This window comes from Pelodiscus sinensis, chromosome 4, assembly GCF_052426305.1.
Source record: "Pelodiscus sinensis isolate ZL-2025 chromosome 4, ASM5242630v1, whole genome shotgun sequence".
NCBI classification, from domain to species: Eukaryota; Metazoa; Chordata; order Testudines; family Trionychidae; genus Pelodiscus; species Pelodiscus sinensis.
The window spans coordinates 76,971,006-76,992,425 of NC_143055.1; the positions used below are offsets into that span (position 1 = coordinate 76,971,006).

The following is a 21,420-nucleotide window of genomic DNA, read 5'->3' on the forward strand; positions in this document are numbered from 1 at the left end:
AGCAACGCTTCCCGGACCATCGTCTGGTTGCACCCTGTGTCCACGAGGGCCCATACCTCCTTCCCTGCCACGCCTACCTGTACGGTGATCTTGTCGTCGGCCCTGCTCCTAGCCCGTTGGTCGGCCATCAGGGCCCTCCCGTATGAGCAGTCCATGAACGGGCAGTCTCTGCGGAAGTGTCCCTCTTGCCCACACTCGAAACAGGCGCCGGGTGTCGGTGCCTCCGGGGGTCTCGGGGCGACTGCCGGCTTTTCCCGGGGCAGGTTCTCCTTTGGGGGTCCCGGTGGGGGTGTGGTGGAAGGCTCCCCCCACCTTTTCCACGGTATGGGTGGCGCGCCCCAGCCTCCGCGGGCCCTTGAGGGCCGTGCTCTCCCCCGCTCCCCACGACCCCCAGGGTCTTCAGGACCCCTTTCCACCCTCTCTTCTCCCCCTGCCGCTGCCATGTAATTCTCCAATATAGAAGTAGCCTCTCCCAGGGTAGTGGGCTGGTGGCGTCGGACCCACAGGCGACTATCTGGGGGCAGGATCTGCAGGAACTGGTCCAACACTACCATCTCCACGACTTGCATGGATGATTTTCTCTCCGGCTCCAGCCACCTCATGGCCGCCTCTTTGAGCCTCTGTACCACCGCTCTCGGTCGCTCGCCTGGCCGATATTTCTCCGTCCTAAACCTCTGCCGGTGCGTCTCCGGCGTGATCCCTGCCTGGTCTAAGATGGCCTCCTTTACTTTATGATAGTGTAAAGCGTCTCGTGCTGCCAGACCCCTGTAGGCCCCTTGCGCAGCGCCCGTAAGGTATGGGGCCAGCAGGGTCGCCCAGTTCTCCTCGGGCCACCTGGCTGCCGTGGCCACTCTTTCAAACGTTATGAGAAACGCTTCGGGGTCGTCACTCGGGGTCATTTTCACTAGCCTCAAGGGTAGTGCCAGGGCTGCCCCTACGCCGGCTCCCTCCGTCGTGGCCCCTGTCGGGCCCCTTGACCCTGCCTGGAGCCAGCGCTCGACCTGCCCTTGCTGCTGCTCCATTAACTCCCTCACCAGCCTTTGTTGTTCTTTCTGTTGCTCAGCCATTTGTTGGAGGAGCTGAGTTTGTTGTTGCTGCTGCTGGCGCTGGTTATCAGCCAGCCACTCCAGCAGCTTCCCTGCATCCATCTCCGTAACCTCAGTTGCCCTCAATCTACCTCGTCCTTTGGGTCTATACATCCATACATACGGTGCACCCCTATCCGCTACGGTGCACCCCTGTCTCCCCCCCTTTTTTTTCTTTTTTATATATATATATATATATATATATATATATATATATTTTTTTTTATTTTATTTTTTTTTTTTAAACGCACCCCCACTATACTACTCCTACACCCCCTTTTCCCCTTGGGGCAGTGCCCACATTCTCCACCAGTGTAACCGAGTCTCTCTTCGGGGGCCACCGGGCACGCCCCTCCCTGAGTCCGAGGGTCCCCGCCTTCGTTTGCCTGGCACCTCCCGATCCCGGTCTCTATCCTGTCGTCCCCCTGGACGCGGGCCCCCCCGTCGGTCCTCCCGGGGCCGACAGCCTCACTGCCTCTGCCTCGGCTCCGGTGCTGGATCCTCTCCGGTCCGCTCCCCGGCCGTTCCTCCCCTGGTGGGGCTTGGCTCCGTCCGGCTCCTCTCCGCTCCGGGCGTCCCCGCTGCGCAGTCGGCTCCTGCTGCTGGGCTCCCCGCCGCTCCTGCTGCTGGGCTCCCCGCCGCTCCCGGTGGGGTCCTGCTCGGGTCCTGCGGAGGAGGCTGAGAGCAGAATCCTCCCTGCTCTCCCCAAGCCTCCCTTGCTGCTCCTTCCTCCCCCCTTTTGAATTCCCCGCCCGGCGTCTGGCCGGCCCCCGCCCTTCCGGGCGCCGGCCCTGCGCTCCTGGGTCCTAGCGCTGGCCGGGTTCCAGCCGCGCCGTCTTGCGCATGCGCGCCAGTCACGCCGGGTTCCCCTTGCCCCGCCGGCTCCGGCACGCGGGGCTGGGTTCCTGTCCCCCGCTGACCTTCCCCGTGGGGCGCGGGGCCGCGGTCCCCGTGGCTGGGAGTGCGGGGGTAAGTTCCCCCGTCACAGGGCTTATCAGCAAACATTTAACAGTATATTAATTTGACAACAATCTTACATTTCTTACAGTGAAGGCATTTCTCCAGTTACAGAATTAATTGTTTGCATAGTTCTGCACACTTCAACTGAGTAGATTTCATAACATAATGTTCTAAGAATGATGCCCAAGGTACTTATAGCAGCATAATTTAAATGGAACTGTAAACAACTTATTTCAGTCAACCAGAACAAGATTATCTTCAACAAATGTTGCTGACTATTTCAACAACAACAAAAATGTTTTTATATTCAAAATTGTAGAGCGAATGGATGATACAATTTTTGTATAAACTGAAACTTTAATAGATGAGGACTTAAAAATACAAAACAATCCCTTTTCCTACAACAAACCTTCCCCCAGTAATGTTATGATTACTTTGTTGACAAGTTGTTTTGCATAGCAACACGAATAAATCAGAACATAAAATATATTAAAACAAGTGTTCTATCATGCAAAAAGAAATAAAATATTTAAAACCTAGATTTAACATTCCCTTCATCCTTCAACTCGTAAAGTTGAATTAAAACTTATCTTGATTCAATGACTTGTAGACCAATAGACTATACAATTATTTGAAACCCTTAGAATCCAGTTTTTGCTCTACAATCATCCAGAAAGACAACACTGGTATCTTCCAATATATTTTCTTGGAAATATTCCACATTATTCTTTGTTTCAGATGTAGAACAACTATGATGAATTTTCTCTGTTGTCAGAAAATAATTGGAATTAGGAATATTTGCCTGTTTCTTGCAAGAGTGAAGATCTATTAATCAGTTTAATAGATAAAATGCCAGAGATACATCTTCTTACAGTATTTTTATTAACTAGTAGCACCATCTGCTGGTCCAGGCAATCCTTTCAAATTTTAGAAAATGCTGTGGAGAGTGATCCAGCCAAAATGACACAAAATGCTATGGAGAGTAATAGGTAGTTTTTCAGTCCCTATGCAGTGAAAGAAAAAAAAAGAAAAGAAAAATGTAAAAATACTTGCATACAAGATAGTGGGGTTCTTTTTTTAAAAAGGGGAGGGAGAGAGTAAAATGAAAGTGAAGTTAGTTGTTTACAATAAATTGCATGAATAAGTGGGTTTCTGGGAATGGCATTTATCAAAAGCAAATGTTAAGTGAATTCTTATGGAAAGTTAATCCAGAGTTCATATAACATGAGTGCTTACAATAAAAGAATTACTCATCCAGTCAGGGAAAATAACATGATTGATGTGTCCATTTAAATCCAAAAGCCCTATAAAAGGGAATCTTTTTTGTTGATGTCAAAGACCTCAAAGATTGTTCACAAAGAAGTTCACAGTGGGTACTCTAAACAAACATTACTTTTATATAGGAATTAATCACAAGAACTATTCAGCAAATAATTTGGAGTATTTTTGAGAAATTTCATCCTATTCAAGGACAATTCTCAAACAGCAAATTAGCTGATCAGATTCTTCTAAATTAACTGAACAACTTGAGTTCTAATCTTGGTTTGGATGATGACTTGCTGTATGATGTTGGGTGAGTTAACCTCTTTGAGCCACACTTTCCTCATCTTTAGTGCTTGGACAATGGTATTTACCACCTTTATTTAAAGTTATGTATATGTGTTTATGGGTGTATCTACATGTCAGTACATGGCCTGTGGCATGGTTGTAGCTGACTCAGATCAGCTGACTTCAGCTCACAAATCTCAAAAATTGCAAAGTAAATATTTGGGCTCGATCTGCTGCCTGGGCTCAGAACCCCTGCTGGAGGAGGGAGGCATGAATTTCAACACCCAACCTCCGGTCAACTGTTTGAGCTCTGAGTCCCAAGAGGCTGCAGGCATCTATCACAGTGTGGATATACCCACAATCACGTCCTTAAGTATGTGAGTTGTCCGATTGAAATAAAAAAAACAATTTCTTGTATGTGCATCATCTTACATGTCAAATATCTCTGAGGATCTCGGCTTTAGGCCCCTTTCCAGGAAAAGCACTTAACTGCCATTGACTTTAAGGAAAATGGTTTTTCCATTTTTTCCAGAATAAAAACAAAATTAGAATTTTATGTAAATTTTACAAACTAGAAGCAAGCAAAGGTTGTTCAATTAGGGAAAACAAATTCTTATGTGTCATCCAATTGTAGACACTTAGAATTTTCCTGAAACAGAAGAGACTAAAAACGGAATACTGCTAAAATTAATCTTTCAAAATGTAAACATGTTAAAGTATATTTTTTAAAATTATAGCATAGCACATTATCTATGCATGAGACTTCAAAAATCTTCTTTCAGATATAGCATTAATGGAGTACTATTTTTGGATATCTATGTTGGTCCTTGTCAATCTAAAAGATGTTTAATACTCAAAAACAATCTTTAATTTTTTTTAAATATCAATTTGTTGTTGAACTCCTGATCCCGCTAGCAGTCCTTCATGCTGTGTCTCAGCTTTTTATGCAGATGTGGAATTCAATTTTTCATTGTTCTAAAGTGAATGAAAGCTCCCCCTAGTCACATCAAACCTTATCTTCCAAAAATTACTCTTGCATGACAACGAACCTTGCTCCATGTTGTATCTGCCCACTTATGAAAGGCACAGAAGAAGTCTCATGATACAGCATAGTACCATATATCAGGGGTTCCTAACCGTTTTGACATGCGGACCAGTAAATCCATTCACGAGCTTTTGGAGGACTGGTAACATTCATTTACATATTTGCATATTCATTAAGAAAACGATGAATATTCAAATAAGTTGTTTCTTGTCCCCCTAATGCCTCCAATTCCAGCGTTAGCAAAGCTTTTGATACAGTCACCCACAATATTCTTGCCAGTAAGTTAAGGGAATATGGATGGGATAAATGGACTGTAAGATGGATAGAAAGCTGGCTAGACCAGGGTTTCCCAAACTTTTTACTTTAGTTGGAACCCGTTTTTTTCAGTACTGTTTTTTGCAGCCCCAAAACATAAACACATATAAAAAAAAAGAATGAGGGGACCCGGCGCCACATGAGCACTCCAGGAGGAGCAGAGCAGATTGGGGGTAGGGTATCTGGCTAGAAGGGAGGGTGCAAAGAGGGGTAGGGTTGCCAGGTGTCCAGTTTTGTACCTGACAGTCCGGTATTTGAAGGTTTTGTCCGGGAAAGAAATTGAGAAATTACCAGACATATAAAATACCTGGTATTTTCTAATTAGGTACGTTTTATTATAATTAGGTGTATCAGTCCTTAGCTGCGAACTGCCTGGCTAGTAGATGTGCTCACGCTGTCTGTGTGTGTCTACCTGCCAGGCACTTCGCAACTACTCCAGGGAGTGTGTGTGTGTGTGTGTGGGGGGCAAAATGGAATCCCCGGCCAGACTCACTCGTCTGCATGTGCCCGGGGCAGTCCCGCTCCCCCCGCTCCCTTCTCCTCCTGATGTCCCCAGTCCAGCCCTGCTGCTCCCGGCCAGCCCTGCTTCCGACGACCAATCTCCCCTGGTCAGCCCCGCTCCCCCGACGGTCACCCCCCCCCCGACCAGCCCCGCTGCCCCTGTCCAGCCCTGCTTCCAGCAGCTGGTTCTCCCGTCCTCCTCCTCCTGATCTCCCCAAGCCAGCCCTCCCCAGCTCCTGTCCAGCCCTGGTTCTGCCGCCCGCCCCCTCCATCTCCACAGGACAGCCCCACTTCCCCCAGCCCTGCTTTCACCGCCTGCCCGGATCTCCGCGGGACAGTGCCACTGCCCCTAACCTTGTTTCCAGGCAGCCGGTTCCCCACTACCTCCTCCCAGCTCGCCCTGCTCTGCTCCCCTCCTGGCAGCCACGCTGAGGCCCGGTATTTTTTTCCTGTGGCCTGGTACTGGGCTGCGGCCCATAGTTTGGGAAACGCTGCCATGTATCATCAAGTCTCAGGTTTCACATGCAATTCTTGATGTTAGATACAGGTAAAGTTAAGACACCATTGGACTTACTTTTATTTCGTTAAATACCAGGACTCCCCACATAGCAGCTATAAAACCAGGACCCTAAAGAAAAAAGGTTAGCCATTATAGCATTTCTTAAAAATGGGCAATTTTATCAATACTTAATTCAGACCCTTTTTTTTTTTCCTGTAATGCAACTGTAAATGTTCATGAACAAAACAAACATTGTACAGATTTCAAAGGAAGGATCAATAAATCCTGCAGGAGGAAGAAAAGGGGGATGACATCTGAGGAGTAGGTACAATCTGGACCAAAATCAGACTGCAGAGACAGTATCTCGAACCTGCCACTTCATTCGTTCTTGATATTCTCCAAACTAGTAAATCTCACCTCAATCTCATCCATAGTTCAGATTGGAGGAGGCTATTCAGGTTTCTGCACATGATCTTAGCAGTTACCAAGATTATTTCTAATATTTACTTCATTTCTATAACTAACTAGTTGAACAAACTTAAAAAACAACAAATAGTCTGGCAGCACTTTAAAGACTAACAAAACATGTAGATGGTATCATGAGCTTTCATGGGCACAGCCTACTCGAACAAAGTTTGCCTTAAACACTCACTGTAAAAGTGAAAGACTAAAAATACATCTTCTTTTATCTATCAGTAATCGGAATTGTCCACATTAGGGATATGAATGTTTAACCGGTAAGCCTTAATGGATGAGGCTGGAGCAGCTCTCTCCTTGCCATGGGCAGTGGTCTGCTACAGTCCCGTGGGGAGGCCTACTGCAGACAGGGGTTGCTCCAGTTGTTCACTGGACCTGAGCAAAATTAAAGAGACTGACTCTCTTACTTAAAAGCTACTCATTCATTTAGCTCTGGAGACACCTAGTTCACCCCTTGATGCCACCCAAGATGGCTGTTGTCACAATTACACATGTTCCCAAAAGCCAAAGGCAGTGTGGAAGACATAGCAGTATGGATCTTAAGAAAAGGCCACAGACTGGCTGCACAGACTCAATCCCTCAATGTTGCAAATAACCCCCCTACCCCAAAATTAAATAATAATGACACAATATACAACCTTTAAAAAAAGCTACTTACAGCAGTGATTATTGGAAAGCTGACCACTGCACTGAGGTAGCGATTAGCTAGGAACCAGCAACAATTCGCTATTGCCCAAAGTACACCAGAAACAAACCCTAGGAACAACATATTCCAGTCAAAAAACTATGTACAACAACATATAGACGGGCAGTGAAAGACATTACAATTTACTACATGAAAATGTAAAATGGAATCTGAACAGTATGTTGAATACGGATTATCTAAATCTAACCTTAAGGGATAAAATAAACCTCTCCAAGTGAAATGGTTGCAGAGTGTTTCTGGATGACAAATTAGGTGGTGACACAATTCAGAGAAACTGCAACTGTATTTCCACCCAGTGGTTCGGCAAGGGCACTGATAGTCAAACTTCCAGTTGCTCTTGCAATGGACGCTCTCTCTCCCAAAATTCCACGTGAGTGAGGGAGGGCAGCAGCTGTGAGCTTCAGGATGGGGGTTTTCATCCCGTTCCCCGGACACTAAGGGAGCGAGAGGACAGTACTTGAATTCTGTCTGGCGAGCACTTTCACCTCACTCCCTGGTAGTCTGGGGAATGGGAAGAAAAGGAAACCACTTCCCAGAGTGCATGGCTGCTGCCTCCCCTCCCAAAATTCCATCTTTGTTCTCTCTCTTTCTTCTTCTTACAGGGGGGAATTTCAGACTGAACCGTTTCTTCCCTACGCTGTATTCCCAGCACTATTAGGCCAAGGCTCACCTTTCCTCCGTCCCTCCCTTCTGTATAACTGTTACAGTTACAAGGTACCACACAGCACTTTCAATGCAAACTTACTTTGTTCTTAAGGTTACAAAGAAAAAACATTAAAAACCAATAATAACCTGCACATGTGCTAATAAGCTTACTAGAGCTTACCCAATGCTAACATGGATTTTGGGGAGAGCTGTCCTTCAATCTTCCTCCCAAGGAGATTCCCTGTGGTTATAAGTTCAGCTCAAAGCAAATACCCAGTCTTATGAGGTCTCACTTGAGCCTGTCCTTCCAACCTATCCTAGGTTTGGGACTTTTTGAGGACCAGGAGTCCCATCCATTTACTAGATCAAAAATAAGGCTCTGGGACAGAGTAAAACCAGGTGATCAGTTAACCCCCCTTTTCTTTGTCTATTAGTCTCTACAGAATCTGGTTGAACCAATGTATGTTTACCTTTCACAGGCTTCAAAAGGCCGAAAATGGAGGAAGTGTATTAGTATCCCCCTTCCTACTAAAGAAGGTACATACAATAACAACACACAATTGCATTTTTAAAGAAGTATACCCCAAAGATATTAAACTTTAATTAATTTATTTAAGTTTATCTAAATTCCTTAAAGTTTGTTCAGGATATTACTGGATATTGTCTATCACAGCTAGCCCAGTCCTGGTTGGAGATGTGGCTTGATCTCCTGTGTGGATTTTCTAAGATCCACAGCAGGAACTGACAAACATCCAGGACTGATATAAAACATATTCTAAATTCATTTACAACACAATGTTTGCAATTAATAGTGCTAATTAAATTTAGTATCTTAACTGTTTCTGTTACTCAACATAAAGACAAAGTTTGAAGTGTGCCTTAATGTTACTAGGAACAAAATTTAAAAGGTGGGCTGAAAAGAGAACTTCTGCTGAAATCAAAAGTATCATTCTTTGTCACAGGCAGATTTAATTATTATACTTTTGTTCTCTTAGCACTTACAGCAAAGCCAGACAGCAGAAATTCAGGCACAGGACTCTCCTCCTCTTCCTGATTTGAACAACATATTATTTTATAAATGGCAATGAGATTGGTAATAATGCATTATTGTACTACGTGAAAGAGCACATACATGGAGTAATTAACTGCTTTAGTATTGTATTGCTGCTCAGAAAACTGGTTTTGCATTTATATGTGGGTCTAGATATTGTTTAGCATGGCTTTTTGTTTGTTGGTTTTTCTGTGTTCATTGGATGTTATTCATGGCATTAAATTATTAAAAAAATCAATTAATCACTGATCGTTTAGTAACAGGACATTAGTTTGAGTTTGAAGTAAGTATCTTTTCGCTTAAGACTATTTAAAATATATGGGTGTCACAAAAATCCTACTAGATACTGAGTTCTGGAAAAATATAGGTAATCCAAATGGATCAACCAATACTGAATTTACAGCAACTACTGTTGATTCAGTTTCTTTTTATTTTTCTTACGTTTGCAGTGACAAATTCTTCACCATCTGGCCTTTCACTAAGAGGATTTTTTTTCCTCATTCCTACCCTAAAGAAGTTGTAAAATTTTCAAAGGTCAGTATACTAAGTAGATATCAGATACAATTAGCTGGGCAATGTGTTCTCAGTTCCGGCGAAGTGTTAGAACATCTTTAACATGCAACATCACATTTCAAATTGGACCACAATTTGTCATGGTCTCCCAACCATTTCACATATGCTCTTTCAAATGATACCAAAAGTCAAGCAAATGTACTTCCAAGATTAACCATAATCCCAAGAATATTGTTTGGAATAATTACAGTAGTACAGTTTAAATGATTAGAGGAAGTAATTTACATTAATAGATACTTTATCAAATAGTCATACCTGGCATTATGACTTCAGGGTAAACTTTAGGTTTATTTTTCATGACTGCACAGTAAATCAAAAAGTATATGGTGCTTGTAAGAAAGATTCCACTGAAGTGTGCAAAGACATAGTCTAAATCTGAAACAGAAAAGGCACAAAGGTAAAGATATAAAATCACAGTTATGGTAAACATTGTTACTAAACTACGCTATGTTTCACACTGAGTGCATGAATACAAAAATGTGTAAGAAACTAACAACATGAAATCTGGCCATTGTTCATCCATTTTAAATAAAACAAAAATAAGACAAACGAAGGGTGTGTCTACACTACAAAGTTAATTCGAACTAACAGCCGTTAGTTCGAATTAACTTTCATAGCGTCTACACATGCAAACTGCTAGTTCGAACTTAATTTGAACTAGCGGAGCACTTAATTCGAACTAGGTAAACCTCATTCTACGAGGACTAACGTCTAGTTGGAATTAAGTAGTTTGAATTAAGGGCTGTGTAGCCACTTAATTCGAACTAGTTGGAGGCTAGCCCTTCCCAGGTTGCCCTGGTGGCAACTCTGGGCCAAACCAGGGAAACTTTTCTGCCCCAATCCTGGCCCCGGAGCCCTTAATGGGGCACGGTCTGGCTACAGTGCTCATGCCAGTTGCAAGCCTGCCAGTACCCAGCCAGCAGACCCTGCACCTGGCACGACATGAGCCAGCCACCCGCTGCCACCCAGCCTTCCACCTCTTCCTAGGACCAGGCTGGCAGTTCCCTGGAGCCTGTCCGAGGCCACAAGAGGGGGGTGCCCGCTTGGTCTAGTGCGGAGATCGTGGACCTCATAGAGGTTTGGGGGGAGGCCTCCAACGTCCACGACCTCCACACTAGGCACAGGAATGCAGCCATCTAGGGCAGGAGAGCTGCCAGACTGGCCACCAAAGGCCACATGCAAACCCAGGAGCAGGTTTGCGTGAAAATCAAGTTGGTCCAGTGAGACCCCCAACTCTGAGCTTAGAACATAAGAACAGCCGTACTGGGTCAGACCAAAGGTCCATCTAGCCCAGTAGCCTGTCTGCTGACAGCGGCCAGCACCAGGTACCCCGGAGGGAATGGACCGAAGACAATGACCAAACGATTTGTCTTGTGCCATCCATCTCCAGCCTTCCACAAGCAGAGGCCAGGGACACCGTTCCTACCCCCTGGCTAATAGCACTCCATGGACCCAACCTCCATGAATTTATCTAACTTCTCTTTAAACTCTGTTACAGTTCTAGCCTTCACAGCCTCCTGTGGCAAGGAGTTCCACAGGTTGACTATGTGCTGTGTGAAGAAGAACTTTCGCTTATTAGTTTTAAACCTGCTGTCCAGTCATTTCATTTAGTGTTCTCTAGTCCTTCTATTATGGAAACTAATGAAGAACTTTTCTTTATTCACCCACGCCACACCACTCATGATTTTATAGACCTCTATCATATCCCCCCTCAGTTTCCTCTTTTCTAAGCTCAGAAGTCCCAGTCTCTTTAACCTCTCTTCATATGGGACCCTAATTATTTTAGTTGCCCTTTTCTGAACCCTTTCCAAGGCCAAAATATATTTTTTGAGGTGAGGAGACCATATCTGCAAACAGTATTGAAGATATGGCGTACCATAGTTTTATACTTCTCCTCCTCCTTCTTCCCCTGGCTTCCCTCTTCCAGCTCCCTCCTCCCAGGTTTCCCCCTCCCCTCTTCCACCCTCTCTCTTCCCCTCTCCCATCTCCTTTTCCCAGTCTCCGCAGAGGTTAATCCTCCCCCCCAGTTTTGTTAAATAAAAGGAGTTTCTATTTTTCAACACACGTGTCCTTTATTTTTTCATCAGGAAGGGGGGCTAAGGAGGGGTAAGTGGAAGGAGGTGAGGGAGGAATGGGGCACGAGCCCCCGATGGGGAGGACTCCTGTGGGCTCCTTGGGGTGGAAGCTCTTCTGCAGGGCCTCCTGGATCCTGACAGCCTCCCGATTGACCCCCCCGGATGGCAGCCTGCGGCAAGCTCAGCCGGGCTGGTGGCCGAGTGCTATGATGTGCCGAGTGTGGGCACTCAGGACACTCCAAGAAAGGACTGCTTTGCTGTCCCTCATCGAGGTAGACAAGCAAGCGGGGAACCCTGAGAACTGTCTGTCTGGGGTGGGGGTCAGGTCCCTTTAAGCACAGTCCTCGGCTAGCCTGAGGCAGCAGCTCCACGCTCTAAGTCCTAACCTGATGCCCTGCCAGCACTGGTTCTGGCCAGCCTTAACTTCAGTTCAGGGGCCACTCAATGTGGACATGCTATTTCGAATTAGCAAAACGCTAATTCGAATTAGTTTTTAGGTCTAGATGCACTAGTTCGAATTAGCTTAGTTCGAATTAACTAATTTGAATTAAGTTAGTTCGAATTAGTGCTGTATAGTAAACATACCCACGGGAAGTAAATTTGTAGCATTATCCACGTGATACAAACACGACTGCAAATAGTACAGGTTAGACCTCCCTCGTCTGGCACCCTTGGGACCCGACTGGTCCCGAACAAGGGGATTTGCTGAATGAGAGAAGGTCCCTCCCAACATGGCCCATGTGGCCCCTGGCTAGGACTTCAGTCCAGCTCCGCTGCTGCCTAATGGCTCTGGCTCCCCAGGCTGCAGCTCCGTGGCTGTTGCTGCTGGAACCAGAGCTTTGCATCTGGGACTGGAGCTCCATGGCTGCTGTGGTCGGGGCTCTGGGGCCGGAGCTCTGCAGCTTCTCCTGGCCCGTGCTACTCAGCCACAGGGGCCAGAACTCCCTGCTACACTGCCCACCTGCCCTCCCACCCCCCAACACAGGGCTCCTGGCTGAATTGCTGCCCTTCCCCCTCCCCACTCTTGCCCTGCGGCCTGAACTCTTTATACCTGGGCTCTGTGGTCCAGGAACATCCTTGGTCCAGCAGAGAGTCCCAGTTAAGGGAGGTAACCTGTACTCTAGATAAAGTCAATCATGCAGGCTAAATTATATAAGGGGGTTGACACTGCCATAAAACCATAAAATTCTAGGGCTAGAAGGGACCTCAAGAATGTTGTCATCGTTGTTTCTCTCCTCTAGATCCCCTCCTATTTTCCTTGTTTTTTATAGTGTGGAACCCAGAATTGGGCAATTTGAGTTTAAATTCTGTCCTCCAAAGCGCTTGTAATGCCTCTCAGCTAGGTTTCACCCATACATTTAATAAGCTTCTTTTCCACTCCATTATCCAATTCATTAATAAAAATATTGATTAGTGCTGGACTCAAGACAGACCCCCATGTGATCCCACTATATTTGTCTTTCCACTTTGACAGTGAACCATTAAAAATTGCTGAGTACAATATTTCAACTCGCTATGCACCCACTGTACAGTACCTTCATCTAGCCCACATTTTCCTATTTTCTTTATAAAGTCACATGGTGCTGTCAAAAGCCTTATTAACGTAGCATGTCTACTACTTTTCTCCTATCTACTAGGACTGTAATCCAGTCAAAAAAAGAGCTCTTTTGGAAAAAGACTTCTTCCTCGTAGCAAGACGATTACCAATGTCAGAAAAGCCCCTCTGTTCTTTGTTTTCTTTTGGAAGAACATGACTGCAGTGTGGACTTAATTCAAGCTTTTTTCAGAAAAATGGCCGTAGTGTAGACATATCCCGAGTCAAGACTCAATCCTCACCTTATTCAATTACCTCTCAAAATCCCATTTCTACATCACCTACAAAGCATGTAGTTAAAATATATCTAGAAAGTGGGAAACCCATAATCCAATCCACCTGCTCCAATGACTTTTCAACAGGATCGTCCCAGCACTGGCAGAGAGGGGAGAATTGAACCTAGATTTTACCTATCCCTAGTGAGTGCTCTGATGGCTGGGCACAATCTCCATCTCTTTTTCCTCACATGACCAGATTTTGAATGGGATTTAATCCGGTGGCGTGTGAGTACCTCTGCTAGAGTAGGCCCTGCATACAAGTTAGGTGATCGAACGTTAATCTTCCTCTGGTTTGTGGACTGTTCTGTAGCTAAGATAGGAGGGAGATGCTCAGAAGCAGAAACATAGGGATAGAAAGAGCTATTATGCTGATAATTTAGGTACTCAGTGAGTTTAAGCACATATAAGCTACGTCTATACTGCATGATTATTTTGGAATAAGTTATTCCGGAAAAAAGTCTCTGAAATAGCTTATTCTGAAATAGCACGTCTACACAACAGGAAAGCCTGGAAATTAGTCCGAAAGAGGCTCCCCTAATGTGGGTGTGCTACCTCGATTTAGAACCCCAGGAAGCACTAAGGAGTAATTACTTTGGATGGCCCTGGGTGAGAAGTTATTTTGAAATCGCATCCGTGGAGCCTCCACACTCCTGCTATTCTGAAATAGCTATTTCGGAAGAGGCGTTATTCCTCATGGAATGAGGTTTACAAATACCAAAATAAGCCGCCCACTATTTTGAAATTATTTTGAAATATAGTAGCCCAATGTCTGTGACTCTGTAACGGTGTAACGCTTGGTGTTGCCTCTGGGTGGTGCTGTTGCTTCTGTAACGTCCTTCACCTCCTACGTGGTGCTTGGCTGACATCTGAGTGGCGCAGGAGTCAGCCGGGCGCCACGGCGGGAGGGGAAGGGAGGTGGTGCGGTGACATACACGGCCAGGGGGTGGGGCCTGGCCGTGTATGTCACCGCCCCACCTCCCTTCGCGCTCCCCTTAGTCTCCCGCCGTGGTGCTTGGCTCAATTCTGTGCCGCTCAGCCGGGCCGCCGCTTGCTCCCTCGCTCAGCCGGACCACTCCTGCGCTGCATGGGGAGTGCAGAGCCCAAACAGTCGCTTGCGCCACTTGCTCACGCGCAGCGGCCTGGCTGAGCGGCACAGAAGTCAGCTGAGCACCATGGCGGGAGGCGACGGGGGGCGGGGCGCTGACGTGCGCCGTGACAGTGGCTCCAGGCCCCACCCCCTGCCCGTAAACATCACTGCCCCTCCCCCTTCGCCTCCCGCAGTGGCGGTTGGCTGACTTCTGCGCCTCTCAGCCGGGCCGCCGTGCGGGAGCAAGTGACGCAAGTGACCGTTTGGGCTCTGCGCTCCCCAAGCTGTTTGGGCTCTGCTGTTCCCTGAGTGAGAGGCAGGAGGGGGAGGAGAGCTGAGAGAGAGAGGGGGAGGCAGTAGGAGGAGGAGAGAGAGACAGAGCGAGAGACTGGAGGCTCAGGAGAGAAGACCGACGTGGAGGAGAGACCTGAAAATCCCATCTTATGACGGGCGAATTGGCTAGTTTTGAAATAACAGGCTAGCTGTGTAGATGCTCACATAGTTATTTATTCCGAAATAACGCTGCTGTGTAGATGTACCCATAGAGTTTAGAGGGAATTTTGTGGTTCACAGTAAAGCCTAAAAGTGGGACTGGGTTGCTTAAACCTCACATGTAAGCACCTGTGTTTTTGACTCAAGAAGAAAAGGAATCCCTTGTTTCGGTTCTAATGCTGCACTGCTGAGTTTGTTGTGTGAACAGACATACTCTTCCCTTATATGTGCTATCTAGATTCTCCACTTGGCGTGTACTTATCATCTGATGAAGAATGCAGGAGCCAAGAGATTCATTGTCCACCTACCTAATCAGTGACTTTGGCTCATTATTGCTGCAGCAGTGTGAGCACACCAATTTATGAAGGCACCACGCCAACAAGAAATTGCAAGAGAATGACAATAGTATAATGTGCTTGCATGAATTGTTGGAAGATAGATAAGAAGCACCTAAGACTGCAATGAAGAGGATGGGTCAACCCTGAGGAAGGATGGCTTGAAATGCTCCTTATCAGCTCCGTTAGTAGGTACTAAACCACTTTCTCTCCCCTGGCTTGGGCTGGGCTCATGCCCTCAACAGACATACTTCTGGCACTGTGCTGGCCAGGCTGGAGGAACATGGAGTAGTAAATCCTTGTGTTCTCTCACACTCCCCTCAGGTAGAATTAATGCCTCTGGAAGCCTACAAGCTAGGGAAAGTAACTGAACTTGCCGGCTGCAGCTAAATGCATTGCCACTCTGAAAGCCCGTGGTCTCTCTATTTTCCCATATTTGATGATTACCCCCATTAAGTGTGAGGATAATTAATACAAACATCAAGTAAATATATTTTATGCACAGTAAAAGCAGAACATGAGCTGAAAAATGGATGAAGAAACCAAACATTTATATTAATTTGGTGCCTAACCTATTTGGAATATTGCCTACCAATGCAGTTGTGAAAATCTATAAGCCACATAATACACCACCCATAAGCAAAGTAAGTAGAAAATCTGACTAAATTTCAAAATGTTTAAGAACATTTTGTTGTGAATGAAATGGTGTCCAAACATCAGTGAAGTTTGGCATACACTGGGGCTGAGTGACCATTACCACACAACTTCTATGGTCATTTACACCTGAGCAAAATGGGTGTCAAACACTACCAGATCGGAATGGAAGTGATTGCATCCAGTTTGCACAGTTATAAATGACTAAAACTAGGCAGGAGGGCTGATAGCTTCCACGAGCCCCAGGGCAAGAAGTGTGGGAGAGGGCCTGGCTCTGCATCCCAGAAAAGGCAATTTAAAGGGGCCTGGGGCTCCAGCCATTACCTGCCAACGGGGCGAGGTAATGGAGAGTAAGATGCACTGATTCCTTTGTTGTCACATAATACCAGGAGGCAAAGCAAAAATCACCAAACCCATGTACAAAACTAATTGCTATACAGTAATTATAAGGTGAAATAAAAATGGCTCATTGGCTTTTACCAAATTGACTTGCTCCAGTGTATAATGTCCCATTTCTTCTACCATGGTCCTTGATGTAGAGCACTGGCACAAAACTGGAACCATAGAATATTCCAGCTACTACTGCTAGGGTACAACCTCTTGAGAGAGTGAAAAGAAACCATTATTAACCAGTACGCTGGATAATAACTTAAGGCATATGCAGGATTAGAATAATACTATATAAATCATGCTGAACATGCAAATTGCTAGTAATGATTTAGAATTTACACTTCTGTCACATGATTTTTATATGCGAGAGTAGTGCTTAGAGCAGAAGTGGGGAAAAAAAATCAGTCAGGGGCCGCACACAAGTGAGAAGCAAAAAACAATACAAAAAAAAACCCACCACAAACTCTCACTGACTAGAGGAGACACTCCCCACAATGCTCTAGCATATCAGAGTCTAGGAGGGCTCAGGCTACTAGATTGTGTGTGCTCCATGGTGATGTGGCAGGGGCTGGAGTGCCAGTGCAGGCTCTCCAATGCTGGGTGGGACCCTGAGCCTCAGAGGCCGGATCCAAGGAGTCTCTGCCCTAAAGAGTGGACAGTCAAGATTAATGAAAAACCACAACAACTAAATTACAGCAAGGGAGGTTTAGATTGGACATTAGGAAACACTTTGTCAGGTGGTTAAACACTGGAATAATCTATCTAGGGAGGCTGTGGAATCTCCATCATTGGAGATATTTAAGAGCACGTTGGATAAATCTCTATCAGGAATGATCTAGATGGTGCTTGCTCCTGCTGTGAGGGCAGGGGACTGGACTAGATGACCTCTCAAAGTCCCTTTCAGCCCTATGATTCTATGAATTTTACAAAGATGTGCTGGTAGATGTGAACACTTAGAACCACACTACATGTTGACCATTAAAGAGCTCATATTCATAGATTTTAAAAGCAAACTGAAGAATTAAAAGGACACACACTTTTATCCATTTAAAATGTATCTACGTTGTTTTGCAGTTAAACCTCTTTATTGCAGCACTAACATTTATAAATGTAAACTTAAAAAACAAAAAATAGTGTGCTAACACTTTAAAGACGAACAAAACATGTAGATGGTATCATGAGCTTTCGTGGACATAGCCCACTTCTTCAGATGACCGGACCTTTGTGTAGTTGATGGATTCCCACTCCATACGGCTGAATGCAGTGCCTTGCAAGTTCAAAAGCTTCAGAGGGGTAGCTGAGTTAGTCTGTCCAGGATAAACTTAAAAAACCAATAAATGGTCTGGTAGCACTTTAAAGACTAACAAAACATGTAGATGGTATCATGAGCTTTCGTGGGCACAGTCCACTTCTTCAGATGACTGGACCAGACTATTTGTTGTTTTTTAAGTTTATCCAGTACAGACTAACTCAGCTACCCCTCTGAAGGTTTAGAAATGTATTATTCATGCGTTACAAGTGTGACTATGCTTCATAGAGTACAGAAGTTCCTTTACTGTTTTGTAACAACTTTAAGAAACCCAGGTCAACTAGGCAGAATGAAGAAAAGAAAAGGTAACTACTTACATTACTCTTTTTTGTACTGGAGAAAGACTGTCCACCCATGAAGCATCAGAATAAGTATTTTCAGAATTGTTGACTGACTGCAGACAACAGTTACAATTTTAGTGTAAAATGTTTTGGAAAACATAAAAAAAGGCAAGTTTTGCTATAAATTAGGACAGTTACACATTAGGAAAAAACCCTCTGAACTAAGGTCAGGAGACATGGGTTTAGGGATAGGCCCAAGCCAAAAAGATTGGATCAGGATATCAAATGCTTCAGTAGTTCCTGGTTCTGGGCCTTGACTCAACATACTGTAGAGAGAGAATCCACTTACAAATTTGCTACTGAATTTAGTTTTAAATTTAAAAACATGTTTTCCCTTAAGTTTGCTGGGTGCTGCAATCCAGAAGTTTTGTTTGTTACTCCATTTTCAGTGTTGTTGACTATGCAGGTCCTTTGCCTTCACCATTTCATATGCATACCATTTCTATGTGTTCCCACCTTCCCATGCACATGCTGAATCCTTCTCTAATACAAGCTAATTCAGTGTCATTCTGCTTCCTTTGCTTCTCCTGATGAGGATTCCCTTGATATGGAGGAATCCCAGTGTGCATAATTGGCTCCTATACTTCCTTCCTGTGGTCCCCAGTTCAGGCAACATAAGGAGGGGGGTTAGAGCCTGACTGGAACGTGCTGTGCTCAAGTTATCCTTGCCTGGTTCATGTGCCCTATGAGACAATAGTCATCTGGCACCAGCCTCAAGTCTCTAACCTGTGCCCAGGCAAGGACCAAGAATCAAAGAGTCAATTACCTCTCTTAGCATGTGGACTGTGCTGTACAGCAAGGAATCTAGCTGTCAAGATTCATTGTTTGCTTGCTTGTATCTAACGGTGTACTTCTACAACTTCCAAAAGTTGTAATTAAAATTATTTCCCCTCTCTGACATGAAAGGATATTCTTAATCATTCATAAAACCCATGTCATAATGGGAAAGGATTCATGAACCTATAAAACATGCCAAGCCAGTAACAACAAGAATACAAATCTTTTTCTGTTGATAAAATGCATTGATCTTAGAAGACTCATAATTTGAAGTTTGTATAAATGGGCATCTCTGTTTGACCATGAATGTTGACAGATCTGGTTAACATCAAGTAATAGCTTTTCTTTTCTTTCTGCAGATGCATGGAATATTTTCAGTGATGTAAAACAGAGTACTTACACTCTCATTCAGTAGTGGGGTGGCTTCTGATGAAACTGAAGAGCTTTGAACTTCACTTTTTACAAAAAGAAATATGATAGTGCTATGAGGAGAAAAAGACATTAAAATATACCAAATATTCATTTGCGAGGTCATAACATTGAATATCCGAGGGCACAAACAAATAGTTAAAGGCATACTCCTCATTTTCATTTTGTTCCTGTTTTTCATCTTTCATTTGACAATGTCACATTTCAATGTATCTTGAAATGAACTCTTAGCTAGCATGATTACTCTTATTTATTAATTTAAAGGATAAGTATATAATCTGATCAAATCTACTTTTAAAAATTTAGTACAGTCCTTATAGTTATCCCTATCATAATAATAGGGTACAAATACCACTCTTCTGAGATATCATTGCATTATTTTTCTAAAGATGTTTGTCATAGCCACACACTGTATTTTCAAAGTATAGCAGATGTACACTGGGATGTCCTAAAAGCTGAGAGAAAGGAGGAAAAAAGGATGAGACCCTCTTTCTAAAAAAAGCAAAAGCATATTACATTTACCATAACTAGGATTTAAGGAGAGTAACTAAACAGTTCATAATGAGAATGTGTTAACACACATTTACATTCACAGTCTCTGTGCAGCTGGCTCAACAGCTTTCTGCACTTTTTTTGGCCTGGGATGTAAACAGAGAATAGAAACTCTAAAACCATTTCCTCTGATTTGTTTAAGTGCTACATGTTTTTCAGTTAAATTAAACTGGAAATATTAAGCCCCTCTTCAGATGGATAAAAGTGGGGGATGTTCAGGATTAGACAGAGGTACCAACATATTTAACTTTCATTTGATCAGGTAAATATGTGCAATCAGGATTAGCAGGGTTTATTTTTTAGTGCCAAGGAATGACGGGCATCATGAATAGTTCTTCTCCTTCCTGAGAGGACAGGAAGGAGTATTGGGAAGAAGGGAATGTCAGCTTCCTCAATGAAGACCAGGCAAACACACACTGTCCCCCCTCCAGGCCTCTGAGGCTTAGAAGAGATGCTTAAATCATGAGTTCCATCCTCCCTAAGGCTATGTCTACACTCGCGGCTTCTTGCGCAAGTATTATGCAAATGAGGCTAAGCGTGGAATATCGCTGAGCCTCATTTGCATACCTAATGAGCCACCATTTTTTTCAGAAGAGGCTCTTGCCTTGTCTACTTGCCTTGCCCCTTGCGCAAGAAAAACTCTCTTGTGCAATGCCATTCTTCCTGAAAAGTAATAGGTGTAACGGCGTTGCGCAAGAGGGTTTTTCTTGCGCAAGGGGCAGTGTAGACGCTCCTTCTTGCACAAGAGCCTCTTCTAAAAAAAATAGTGGCTCATTAGGTATGCAAATGAGGCTCCGCGATATTCCACACTTAGCCTCATTTACATATTACTTGCGCAAGAAGCCGCGAGTGTAGACATAGCCTAAGTGTTTGAAAAGTGTTTTGCAAAGAGTATCTGCTCCCATATATAAAGAAAGACTTGAAAGCCCTAGAGGTGAGATGTGAAGGATGCCATGGTTGGGAAATTCCTGGAAGCATGGCTTCAGAGCTTCACTACTGGGGGGTTGCCAGAGCCTCTGGGGACAAGAGACAGTGTGGATGCCCCTAGATTCAGATGAATCCACAGAGTCTACTGGGTTTGAGGAGGGGTCCTGTGGCCTAGTCTATGGAAAGGGGGAAAGAAGAAGCAAATTCCACCCCTGAAGGATTGATATAAGACAGATACCACCAGGAGATGATAGTTTTTTCCATGGAAGACTTTGCCAGACAACAATTAGGAAAGTGAAACATTTGAGGAATGTAACTATGACATCAATTATTCTACAGCTGGGATAGTATTTAACATGTCCATTGGCAGAAAAATGTTCTCCATTTATCAAGAACTATTTTGCCACTGAACTGGAATTCACATTTGTCTAATTCTGAAAATATTTCTCTATCATCCTGGATAAGACAACTTACTAAGTTTTAAACGATCTGCTTTTACAAAATTTATTCAACTTGCAAAAATCCTCTCCTATAAAATCAATACATCAGTTTTTAAATCTGATTTTTCAGATCAAAGGACTTGTTATTGGGAATAATATTTACCTTAACACTGAAAGTCCAGCTCCGATATAATTTAAGATGGGTTTTGATACCTCTTCTGGGTCAATTCCAAACCAGCCGAATCTGGAACATTTAACCACAGTTGCATTTGATTCCATCTATGATATACTTACAAATTTTAAATTAGAGTTCAGACTTGGAAATCCTTATTAAT

General features: G+C 44.3%; 1 protein-coding gene across 3 annotated transcripts in view; it reads right to left on the reverse strand.

Annotated features, from left to right (window-relative positions):
• Nucleotides 1-1,852: 1,852 nt before the first annotated feature.
• Nucleotides 1,853-21,420, reverse strand: part of TMEM144 (transmembrane protein 144) — a 29,986-nt gene continuing 10,418 nt past the window's right edge. For 2 of the 3 annotated variants that reach the window (XM_006121865.4, XM_006121864.4), the window contains 8 exons: nt 21,249-21,329; nt 19,138-19,219; nt 17,937-18,013; nt 16,401-16,519; nt 9,661-9,780; nt 7,089-7,186; nt 6,029-6,082; nt 1,853-3,049 (listed from right to left, as the gene is read on the reverse strand). In XM_006121865.4, the coding sequence (XP_006121927.2) occupies nt 2,966-3,049; nt 6,029-6,082; nt 7,089-7,186; nt 9,661-9,780; nt 16,401-16,519; nt 17,937-18,013; nt 19,138-19,219; nt 21,249-21,329 (715 nt within the window). In that variant the 3' untranslated portion in view covers nt 1,853-2,965. The remainder of the gene's footprint in view (nt 3,050-6,028; nt 6,083-7,088; nt 7,187-9,660; nt 9,781-16,400; nt 16,520-17,936; nt 18,014-19,137; nt 19,220-21,248; nt 21,330-21,420) is intronic. The other variant, XM_006121863.4, reaches the window with a different exon arrangement.